The sequence below is a fragment of the Dipodomys merriami genome, unplaced genomic scaffold (genome assembly GCF_024711535.1).
Source record: "Dipodomys merriami isolate MVZ:Mamm:240054 unplaced genomic scaffold, mDipMer1.0.p SCAF_29, whole genome shotgun sequence".
In the NCBI taxonomy this organism is placed as follows: domain Eukaryota; kingdom Metazoa; phylum Chordata; class Mammalia; order Rodentia; family Heteromyidae; genus Dipodomys; species Dipodomys merriami.
In genome coordinates this window covers 7,810,331-7,822,844 of record NW_027204381.1, presented here as the reverse complement: position 1 = coordinate 7,822,844, position 12,514 = coordinate 7,810,331, and the positions used below count along the sequence as shown (strand labels likewise).

Here is a 12,514-nt window from a genome sequence, read left to right as displayed (position 1 = left end):
GAATTAAAACCAGACAAATTCAATTTCCCTTCAATTAGACAAGATTTTTTTTATTTAGGTCCAGGGGAATGGCACTTGGAGCCAAATGAGACTAAATTTTGAAGAAGAAAAAAAGTCTTAGGACTCCAGAGCAGAGTGAAGCTCTATTCTTAGTTTGCATTAACGTAAAGAGATTGGCACAAGCGCCAGTGTCACTTGGCAGTAAAGACAACTGGCTCCCAGAAATTCGCAAGGCCCTTCCTAAGAGTCCCAGCCTCCAAGGTCTTTCCACAATATGAAAATAGCTCTGAAATTATAGAAGAGCCATACTAGACCAGAAAGAAGACCTGTAAGAGGCTCAGTTACTCCCAATCCCCAAATGAGATGCACAAATACAAAACTTGACCAAGAGCAGAGTCATAGGAACATGAGAGCTGAAAGGAAGAACTGAAATTATGCTTTCATTTTATACTCTAGAAAACCTTTAACCCAGAACTAACTTGCCTAAGTCTCCATAACTAGCTTGAAGGAGGCCTGGGCCTAGAATTCAAAGGTTAAGACCTTCAATCAGACTACTCTATTTCTTTCTATTTTTACTCTAAAATGTAACCCCAAACCCACTGGGATCTACAAAGTTGAGATAGAATGATTCTAACAGGTCTACTGGTCATAGACCTTTTTAATTTTTTACATAATTATTTTTAAATTACAAAAATGTATACCAATGATTAAAGGAATGAAATAGTCCATCAATTTATGCTATGAAAAGTTAAAGTCTACATTCATGCCTAAAAGCAACTACTTTTTAATAATTTTAATATATATTCATCTGTATCCTTCTAAAATATTAACCATTTAATACATGCATTCTTCTTTCTTAGTAGTCATATGTATGTATGTGTAACTTTTGTTCATAAATGGGATCATGCATTTTGGAACTCACTTTTTTCTACTTGCAATAATATACCTTTGAGTGTACATGACAATTGGTTTTACTTCATTTAATATGGACATACTAAAACCAGGCACCAATGGCTCATAGCTGTAATCCTAGCTACTTAGGAGGCTGATATCTAAGGATCCTGGTTGAAAACCAGCCTGTGCATATATATCCAAGAGACTCTTCTCTCCAATTAACCAGCAAAAAGCTGTAAGTGCAGATATGGCTCAATAAGTGGAACTTCAGCCTTGAGCCAAAAAGCTAAGCAAGAGTACAAGCCCTTAGTTCAAGTCCCAGTACCAGCACAAGCATACACAAATATATATTGTCATGCTGTTCCCTTATATGAATCTTCCCCAATATATCTATCTAGTCCCCTGTTGTTGGTTGCTTAGACTATTTTCAATTTTTCTTGCTATAAATTATGCAGGTACAAACATTATTTCTTTGGTATTTAAATCAATATATCTGTAAATTGGAATGATCAATTTTATATAGATAATTAGTTCTTCAAGTAGATATTACCCTCTGCAAAAATTGTATCCAATTATATTTTTTACCAAGAGAGTAAGATAGCAACATTTCCCTTTATTCTTTCTGAAATGGGACATTATTAAGTTGGGTTTTTTTCTGGTCCTGAGGCTTGTATTCTGTCCCTGAGCCTCTTTATTTTTTTTGTTCAAAGCTAGCACTCTACCACTTGAGCCACTTCTTGAGCATCACTTCTATATTGTTTTTAATCTGTGTGTTCTTCTAGGACACAAGTGGAGAAACTTCGTGATTTTTATTAGAATATTTTTTGGTTTTGTTTTTGGTGGTACTGGCACTCAATTCTTTGCACTCACTTGGCAGGCACTATACCACTCTAGCCATGTCACAGTCCTTTTTGCTTTAGATATTTTTTCAAATAGAGCCTGTGTACGTGCCCAGCTGACTGCAACTATGATCCTCCTATTTACACTACCCACATAGCTGGGATAGTTTATGTGAGTGCCACCCTGCCCAGCATAGTGATTGAGATTGTATCTTGCTAGTTTTTTGGCCAGGTTATCCTTGAATAGTCAGATACACTGCCTCCCCCTTCCTCACAGGTAGGTAGGATTTTATAAGCCTGAGCCATTGTTTCTGGCTGTATATTCTTTTCATATTCTTTGATTTTTTTCTAGTACTGCCTATACATAACATTCTTGCTTATTTTCTACCAAAACATTCTGATTTTGAGAAATTGTTAAGGATTGGACACTAAGTATAAGAAATAAACTTTAAAATTTTCTCTTTATCTTTTCATCTTTTGTTTCTTGAGGTGCTTGTGATGGATACTAAGGCCTTATACAAGTCCTTATAGGCGGGCGCTCTACCACTGAGTCACACACCCAACCTATCTTTTCACTTTGGTTGTGGTATTTTTCTCCATGCTTCTATATGATGCTTCTAGATGAACTGAAGTTCAGAAAGAGAAAACAAGAAGAGGGACTCTCCACTGGCTTTTCAAAAATGACCATACAGTGGACGAGTATCACCAAAGATGAAAGAAAAACATTGGTTATCACTTTTGGGACAGAAATGCCTAAATATCTTCATAACAGTAAGCCACAAATAAAGATTTCTCTTAATGGGTATTTCTTCTTTTAGAACCACAAAAAGTTAGCACTTCAAATCAGGAATCGGAGAATCCTTCTGTAGAAGTTGGAATGAAACATTAGAGGTAGCTAGTTCTTATTCAGCTATACCCCCACTCTACTGGGTAGAGTGCCTAGTGCCTTATTCAGATGAATGAGTGTATATTAAGTGACACACAATGAAAGATAAAATGACTCTTGTAGACCTACAAATCTCAGGCTCAATGAATGTTGAAAGTGGTGCCATTGATCAAGATATATTGTACTCATAAACTGCTTTGTTAAATGGCAATTCCTTTGTACAACTACTTAAAGATAATATTTTTTAAAAAAAGGAAAGAAAATCTCAATCTCAATGTCTATTTTCATAAAGATTATAACACATGGTCAGAGACAATTTACAAACTGAGCAATTTTATTTTAACCTTAACGTTTCTTTTCACATTTATTCTTGCAGCACGAATGAATGGCAAAATTATTTGCTTTCAGACACTTTCTAACACAAACTTGGTGAAATACCCCTATATTCAGAACCAAATCTGCTACTGGAATGTTAGATTCCAGTAGACATGTGAAACCCACACATGTCTAGAAATTCAAGGTTAAAGCTCCCTGGGCACCTGTAACTCTGGACTCTTGCACGTGTGCACTGAAATGTGACTTAAGGTCTTTCATTACTTGGGACACACAGCACTGGCTGGGTAAATGGCCTGCTCTTGGAAAAGCATTTCAGTACTCACATCTACGTTCTCTTGGAGGTCATTTTAAAAATGTCATACTCTGTGAACTGTTGATCAGAAATGACATGACGTGTGCATTGTTCCTTCCCTAATGACAGGAAATATCTTAAATACTTTAGTATTTTGGTAGGTACCAGGAATTTGGAAGTTGCTATAAAATGGATATGAGTTCTCTGAAAATGTCCTCAAGCTCTGATCCTATTTGGAACAATGCTGTTAAGTCTCTGAGCAGTTGATTCACTGGGATGAAATGTCAATTGTCTAAGGGAGGCAATGGGTCCAACCATCCCATGCAAAAAATGTCACACCTTTCTGAATTTCCATGGAAATTTGACTTGAGTTTCACTCCAACAACCCATCTTTTTGCTCTTCTCAGTTACTCTCTACTGACTCAGTCTCAGAAAGAACTAAAGTTGTACCCCAGCATAGACAATTCAATTGAAAAGAGACAGGTCATGGCAAGATTCCCAGAACATTGGCCAAAGAAGACACATTTGAGCAAGAAAAAGAGTAACGACATTGTTACACAATTTCTCCCTCCACTCTGGGTGTCATATTAATAAAAAAAATAACCCCTTTAAAGATCATAGATAGAACTCTGATTGCTTGAGCCTATCACCGCTTGTCCGCTCTTGATCTCTACCCACTTCTCATAAGACTTCTCCTAAGTGATGGAGTTACTCATATTGCCATTGCCTAAGAAGAATGGAGGTAGAGAGGAAGGACCTAATCTTTAAGAGCTTTGTAATAGCCATGTAGACTATCCCTCTATTTAAAAATTTGGATTCCTCTTTCCTCTGTAAGACCCAAACTCTTTGTTATGGTACCTGAGATCCCCCATAATCTAGGTTCAGTTGACCTTACCACTCTTGTCCTGTCTTTCACATGCCCCTCACTCCCCAAAGTAGCCTATTCTCTCCTAGAATGCCGTTGACCATACTTCATGTTCAAGTCCTATTCATGTTTCAAAGCCAGCCTTCAGAGTTACCTAGGCGAAGAGGAAGTGTGGCTGGTATGTACAGACAAAGCAAGTCTTCTGCCATCAGAAAGACTAGGCTTAAAAGGTGGCTCTGTTGCTACAGGCCATATAATATCAGGCAACGTGTCTCAGCTCTCTGGACTCTGTCAGAGAGAGATGTGATGATTTGTCCTTCTACAGAGCTCTTGTAAATACAAGATGCAAGAAAGCACGCTTTGCAAACAGTAAGAAACTGCATAGGTTGTTGTTAACATTGAGTCCTTCTCTGTCTCTTCAGTTTAAATTGCTCTTTCCTTGGATGGGACTAGCTCACCTGCTGCTTTCTGATGTCTTTTCATCAAACCTAGTCACCAAGTTCAGGTCCTGACTAACAGTCCTGTAGTTGCCTTCATATGATTGGTCAGTTGATGATTCCCCAGAGGTTACAAGGCCATCTTACTTTACACAGAGAAAGACTGTCCCATAGATTGCCTCATTCTGACAAAGTCTGAAGGTATTGATGCTAGGACTGACCATAGGAGAATAGATGATGACCCCATTTGATGTCATTGAAGAAACACCACTGCAAAGGGCACAGATTGGTGATGGCTAAATTCACCAAGTCAGTGGTAGAGTTATATGTGAAAAAGTGAAATCACTATTAAAACCATCCCATGAAATGATACCTAAATGGGATGAATACAACAGACATGGAATCATTAAAGTAACAGAAAACAAAACAGGGTATAGTCTTTTTTTTTTTTTTTTGTCAGTCGTGGGGCTTGAACTCTGGGCCTCAGTGCTGTCCCTCAGCTCTTCAGCTCAAGGCTAGCGCTCTACCACTTGAGCTACAGCGCCACTTCTGGCTTTCTGGTGGTTTGTTGGAGATAAGAGTTTCATGGACTTTCCTGCCCAGGCTGTCTTTGAACCTAGATCCTCAAATCTCAGCCTCCTGAGTAGCTAGGCTTACAGGCGTGAGCCACCAGCGCCTGACTGGGGTATAGACTTTTGCAGAGAAAAAGACACTTGTATAACATTGAGATTACAGAAAAAGCTATTGGAACAGGACATGGTGGTGTACAGCTATAATCCCAACACTCAGAAGGTGAAGGCAAGAGGAACTCTCAAGTTCAAGGCCATCCAGGGTTGTATAGTAAAAGAAAAGGTGGGATAAAGCTCATAAGGCTGGCTTTTTGAAGGTTTTAGAAGACATGTGTGTGTGCCAGCACCCCCCCACCACCACCACACACACACCAGCCAATGTCTTTTAGCTTATTCAATCCGTTGAAAAACAACAAACAAAAGATAGCCTTAGAAAGTCTGTTTTAAGTGCACTCTTCCAAAAACCATGTTATTCAAAATAAAACAAAAACGCTATTCTATAAGTATATTATGCAGCTGGTTGTCTCAAATAAAAGAAAACAGTACATTTTCCATTTGAACGTAAGTTGTTTCTGAACCTGAAGGTCTCTATACCTAGCTTCATATTGAAGGAGACTTTAATCTGGGAATATTTTCTGAAGATTGAGGTAAGATCAAAGTTATCACACTAGGAAGCCTGCCTGGTAGTTTATCAATATAAACCTTTTCCCAACTTTTTCCCTGTCTTTGTTTTCTAGGGAGTAACTCAATACGTACATTAGATGAATACTGTACTTCTAGAAAAAAAAAGAAACTTGATTTAAATCAACTACTTTTTAAAAAATACCAATGCTAGCTTAACTGTTTAACCCCAAACAGAGGGAGCCATTGAAATCCTGAATCTTATTATTAAATGTGGTTGTTATTAAAGACCTCCATTCTGTCTAGAAAATGGAAATGTTTGAACAATGCTGAACATATTTTATTTAAATAGGTTAATATTCAATTATTAAGAGTTGACAGAAGAATTCAGCACCCAGGGCATGTCTGGAAAAGGAACCTGTCAGTTATTAAAATACAACGTAATACTTTAGAATGTATTCTTGCAAGTTGTTTAGTTTGTCTAAAGTAAAAGAAGGATTATTTTGTGTCAAAATTCTATCTGAAATTTGGGAGTTGTTTTTTCTCTCAGTAGGGAAATAATTCAAGACAATAACAAGTATTTTAGGGAGCAGTACTTGTGCTTGAGTGCTGTCATTTAGCTTTTCTCTCAAAGGCTGGTGCTCTACTTGAGCCACAGCTCCACTGCTGGATTTTTTGGTGGTTAAGTGGAGACAAGAGTCTTGGGGACTTTCCTGCCTAGACTGGCTTCTAACCAGATCCTCAGATCTCAACCTCTTAAGTAGCTAAGATTACAGGTGTGAGCCATCAGCACCTGGCCAGGACAGTAATAATATATATTTTTACTAAATGACATAAGTGTGTTTTTTAGTTCAAAGTCAGATTCCTCATGATATCTCTTTTAAAGGCTTCTCTTCTCTCTTGGTCCATCTTAGTCTGCCCCCCCCCACATACACAAACATTGCCTCTAGGATTCTTTAATTCACATGATATAACAAAAGCAAACAGTATCTTCAGTCTTCATGGTGTAGCAGAAAGCATGGAACCCCATATTCCTAAATTCTCATTCTTTCTGTGAAAAAGATGCTCCATTTAATATCTGGAGCCTCAATGGCGCTAGTCATACAACGAGAATGTCCCAACAAACACCTTATAAGGCTCTAAAGTTGCCAACCTATACATTTTGAATTTGCGTAATCACAGAAGTAGCGGGAGCATTTTAGTGGAAATTATTCACACAGAGAACAGAGCTTACCACTTGGTAATTGTCTTCTGAGGGCAAGCTTAATGGCTATAGTAACTGAGACATGGACAGCCTATCTTGCCTGAAGTCTTCTCAAAGCTACGAGATGGCACTGGACCATGGACGGACGGGGAGGAAGGGGTCACAGTCCATCCTGTACCTGAGGGTGGCAGTCAAGTCTGTTCCTATGTGTTTCTCATTTGGCTGCTGCTTTCCAAGACTTCTTCCCCACATTTCCCTGCCATCCAGGGCCTGTCTGTCACATGACTCTCTTCTGGTTTTCAAAGCCAGGTTTGTAAGCCCAACTTCTCTTTCCCAGTCTGCTTTTCCATCACTTACTGGTTGTGTGGTACTAAACTTTCCCAAGATAAAGGATTAGGAGAGATCATATCTGCTCAGTTTAAGTTGGTTAGTGGTGATTTCCCTAACCATCAATTTTCTGTGCCCCAAGATCTTTATGGCTGTTCAGAAAATGCATGGCTACTAGGTATAAGTCTCTTTCTCTTAAAATACATCCATCACTACCATTAGAGTATAAATTCCCAGAGTTAAAAAAACTATTTTGTTTGTTTGTATGTTTTTGTTGTTGTTTTTTTTGTTATGCTGGAGCCACACACACACACACACACACACACACACACACACACACACACACACACACACACACAAACCAGCTGCACTTCAGCTTTTGGTGGTTAATTTGAAATAAGTCTCACAGATTTTCTTGCTTGGGCTGGCTTTGAACTAGGATCCTAAAATCTCAGCCTCCTGACTACTGAGAATTAATTATATGTGTGAGCCACCAGAGCCTGGCTTTGATCACTGACTTTATTCTCAATATGTAGAGTCTTGATCATAAGAAATATCTATATTTGCTGAATTAATGATTTAAACAATATAATAAATCCAGACCTGGATTCTAATGTTCTGCCCTTTAGACCTCCACAAATTCTAATCTAAAAGATTAATTCAGCCTATGTGTATGCAGCTTTAGGTACTTTATTTCTTGCTAACTGTGATCTGTAGTAAAGAGATGCTTTGGCCTCATTTCATAAATTAGGAAACCAAGACTAAAAGTGGTAAAAGTCTTGCTATGCAGCATATATCCACAAGTTCTAGAGCTGAAAAATAGATCCCACTTTTCTGACTTCAAGTCCTCTCTTCCTTTCCCTATTTCTTAATTGTATGCCATCATAGCTACTTCTCTGATTACTTCTTCAGCTTTGATGACTCTCTATGTATGTATTCAAGTTTCCATAGACAACATTAATTGGCTTCAACTGAGGTCTGCTTAAAACTATGATGCATTTTTCAAAACCAGGTCATTTCTTTAGGCCGCAAGGACTATCACTGTCACATGCTTTCAACACTGATAATATCACTGTGGGGAGCAGTGGGGGGTAGGGTGTTGTTTAATATGGCCAGTTAACTTGCCCTTAGCAAGAGAAGAGTAACAATCATTGGTATTCCCAATATGGTGCTCAGGAGACATTCTTGGAATGGAGAACACAATGCTGAAAGCCAACAAGATTGTGAATTTATAATCCCATGGAACTGTATAAGTAATACACAATGCTAGAGGCTTCTATAAAGAAATCCAGACTTGTCTGTCATTCTGGACAAAATACTTCCTGATCTGTGAGATATATAATTGAGAAAGAAATGTAGAAGTACATGAAAATCACATCCCAGAATCACTCAAAGCTGACTGTTTCCAGGTTATTCAAACTAGGAACATGCATTCTAGATTACACAACTTAGGTCTCGTCTATAGGGTCTTCAGAACTCCTTCATGACAGTTTGGGATTTAGCACGCATACAGATGAATGTTCTAGAACAGAAGCATAATATTGGAAGGATCGATTGGAAAGATATTCTCCGTTCTATGTCTTTTTTTTTTTTTTAAACTAGGGCTGAGAACCGAACCCAGGGCCTTGGGCACGCCAGGCGGGCGCCCTTCCGCTGGGCTAAACCCCCAGCCCCGATAATCTCCATTCTAAAAGCAACTTAATCTTCAGCTTGCTTTTACCAACATGAAGCACAAAGAGACTGAACAGATTGTGCATTCTCACAGCAAGACCAGGAGTTGGTGGGCCTTTCTCCCAGATCAGTTCCTTCTGGAATCCTAAGATTCAAAGGTCACAAGTGAACAGGAATCTGTGGCTTCCACATAATAAGAAAACTAAAACACACACTCTAGACTGCATCTTTCAGAACCTCGGTGAATTGAACATAGCTTGAAAGCCATGGCTCTGTGGGTGACTTTGAAGACTGGTAACCCAGGAAGAGTAAAAAGATGTTTAAAGGGAGGGTTGGAGGGGTTATCCACCTTACAAGACACCTTTATTTCCATCTTTGACATAAAGTGCCAAATTTCTGGTCTAAGGGCTGATCTCACTGCTTGCCATGCTAATCCCTAAGTACGTACCAAAGGAGGTTAACACATCCCGGGTACACACACAGACCACAGTTTCCTCCCTCTGCTCAGGGCCTGTGCTTATAGAGGTCTGAGCACTGGGGAGATAGAGATTGCCTCACTTCTCTTTAGGGTGTCCACACCAAGACCTAGAGCCATCTTGTTGCCCTTCCAGAGATCAGAGGATCAGGGAGGGACGCTGGGGGTAGAGGAAAGTGAGTGTAGAAGTACCTTCTAGAATGGAACATCTCTATACTGAACCCAGGGACACAGGCAATTGCATGCACACACTAACAGGAAGTAGAGAAACAAGAGTAGAGTTGGCCTGGTGACCTCCACTCCCTGGCTCCATGGCCCTCTTCTCACCCACTCATTTTAAGTTTGAGCTACATGTGAATTTTAAAGGCTCCTTTTAACTCATGCCAGTTATCTCATCTCCAAGAGTCAAACTCCTTCAGTTGGTGCTTTTTACCTCAGTCAGCATATTTCAAACTTTCAGAGAGAGAAAGAGAGAGAAACTTAGAAAATAAAACCACTACGACTCCACCCAGATGATAAAAATCTCTTGAAGCTCTAAGCTCAACATCTTAGACTTCTTTGCTCAGCCCTAGGTGTGTGTGTGGGGGGGGGGGGGAGTTGATGCCTCTGGGATCTGAAAGATGACAGTCTCTGCCAGTCCCACCTCACCAGCCTAATAGTTTTACCAGACAACCTTTTGCTTGGTCCTGCAAGGACCTAGAAGCTAACTTCTGGTCCCATTCATTAGCTAGGTCTCCAAAGGCCAGTCCCCGGGCGTGGGGGGGGGGATATCCCCCACCTCTCTGTTCTCTTCCCCACTTCCCCCTTTACGAGGGGGCAGTCAGTAGCCCCTACTGGAGGGAGGCTCAGAGCAAGGATCTCCACCAGTCCTCTGGTCTGCACTTTGCAATCTAGACCCAGGCTTGGCAAAGTGGATGGGGATGGTAGGAGCTGGGGGGGGGGGGGGCGCTCTGACCTCTCCAGGCAGTGTGGAGGGAGGGGAGTAATTTGAAGATCTAGGGGGCTCTCACTTAGAAAACAGCTACTAGGGGACCCTTCTGTGGAAGCTGGCGCTTGTAGGGCTGAGCTGCTGAACGGTGGAGCAGACAGACTGTCGGGGTCAGGGACCCCCGCAGGAGAAGCTGCTGAGGCTAAGCTGACCCGTTAGTCCCAGGGAGCCCGAGGCTGCTAAGGCTGCTGGGCGCTGAGCACCCGGCCACAGAAAGAGAGAGAAGAGAAACCAGCCTGGCTGGCTTGTAAACAGGGGTTTTCATCGACAAGAGCTCGCCCCAGCAGACCCTCGGACGGACGCACTCCCAGACACCCCCTTTAATCCTTTCATTCGGCCCCTTCCATCCCCCCCAACACACACCAGGCAGGGACCCGAGAGCTGGTGGCAGCTGGGCGCCTGCCCCCCGTTACTTTCGGCCTCTGGAGAGAGGAAGCTGGCCACCAAACGAGTGTCCGGCTCCGGTACCGGGGCGCCCTGGTTGCCGAGATGGGACAGCAGCAGACCCGGGGGTCTCTCGCCCTTGACTCTGATCGGCGCTCAGGGTCTCCAGATTCCACCGCGCCCCTCCCGCAGCCCTCGGGGCGGTTGGGTGGGAGGGGGCCGGACTCCACTTTGGCAAAGAGAGTAAAGGAGGGGGGGTGGGGATGGAGATCGTCCTGGATGGAGAAAGCCTGGCCGGCCTCTCCGCAACGTAGGACTCACCAACGCAGCGCCGGGGAAGACCGCGCAAAGCCGGGGCGCCAAGAGAAGGGAGAGCGGCCACGTCTTCCGGGACCCCGACACCCCGCGCGCCCAGCTGCCCGCCCCGCTGCCCTAATCGGCTCCACCGCACCCCCACCCCTGACACCCCCAGCTTACCTTAATAGTCCCGTCCATTTGGCCAAGTCTGCAGCCGAGCCCCCCAATATTCCACACATTGACCCGGTTACAGCCTGACCTCGCAGCCCCTTCAGATTGGCCCGGCGCGGCCTCCCTGGCGCCCTGGGCCGGCTCTGTGTGCCCCGTGCTAGCGCCCAGCCCTTGCTCCCCTAGGCACGTTTGTTGTTGTAGCGGAGAGACAGTTAACCGGATGAAACTTTTTTTTCAGCTAATTTTGGGAAGTGACTTCACTTTGCGATCGGGGAGGAAGTCCTATCTCTCTCTCTCTCTCTCTCTCTCTCTCTCTCTCTCTCTCTCTCTCTCTCTCTCTCTCTCTCTCTCTCTCTCGGCTCGCGCTCTCCTCTCTCTTCTCTCCCTTGCCTTTCCTCCCCCACACCCCCTCTTCCTCTCCTCGGCTGGTCCTGCTTTTCGCATCACACACTATATAAATATACGCAGAGATCGCCCGATGCATTCATGCACCGCGCGCACAGGATACTTGCTTCAGGGAGATAAGGGCTGGCCGGGGAACAATGACGGGGTTCACGCCCAGCGTCCGCGCCCTGATTCCCCGCGGTCGGCAACGCTGCCCCCTTCACCTCCACCCCCCCCACCGCACCCCACCCCCTCCGTCCCCAAATCCAAAGCCAAACGCCGTTAGATTCTTTCCTTTTCCCGGGGCCCTTGGCCGAAGGTGGCCGTCCTGACTCATTCACTTTCCGTTTCTTCCCACAGATACGTTCATTAATGCTTTTTCCAGCCGGAGTCCAAACTTTTTTGGGGATGGGAAGACGACGGCGGGGGAGTTTGCTAGAACTTGGGATAACCTGGCGGGAGCGCCTATTGCTGGGGTATGATCTGGACGCACACCGAAGCAAACCAACCATTAATAGTAATAATTAATAATAATAATAAATCGATGGAGTTGCCCCACTCTGCCCCACCACTGCCGAGACTTTGCGGACTCCCGGAGCGACTCTCTCACTCACTCACCGTTGAGGCTTTTGGGGAGTTTGCAGGCTGACCTGCGTTGTCAGGGGCGGGACCCCAGACATTACTAAGAAAAAGGGGGTTCCCTCCCGTAGGCGCGCCTCACATCTGGGCATCCTGCAGCCACCGAAGGCCACAGGACTAACAGCACCTAGTTAAATCCCTCGCTGACCCGGACCCGACTGCCCAAGCCTAGATTCTCAAGCCAAAGCTGCCCTTTCAAGTCCTCGCCCCTCTTGCCCCCCCCCAGGAACGGACC

The 12,514-nt window shown here is 43.4% G+C and overlaps 1 protein-coding gene across 1 annotated transcript in view; it reads right to left on the bottom strand.

The window, feature by feature from the left end:
- The window catches only part of Fli1 (Fli-1 proto-oncogene, ETS transcription factor), a 124,369-nt gene extending 112,683 nt beyond the window's left edge, over nt 1-11,686 (bottom strand). The window contains exon 1 of the mRNA XM_070038315.1: nt 11,266-11,686. Coding sequence (XP_069894416.1) covers nt 11,266-11,283 — 18 coding nt within the window. The 5' untranslated portion in view covers nt 11,284-11,686. The remainder of the gene's footprint in view (nt 1-11,265) is intronic.
- Between the last annotated feature and the right edge of the window lie 828 nt (nt 11,687-12,514).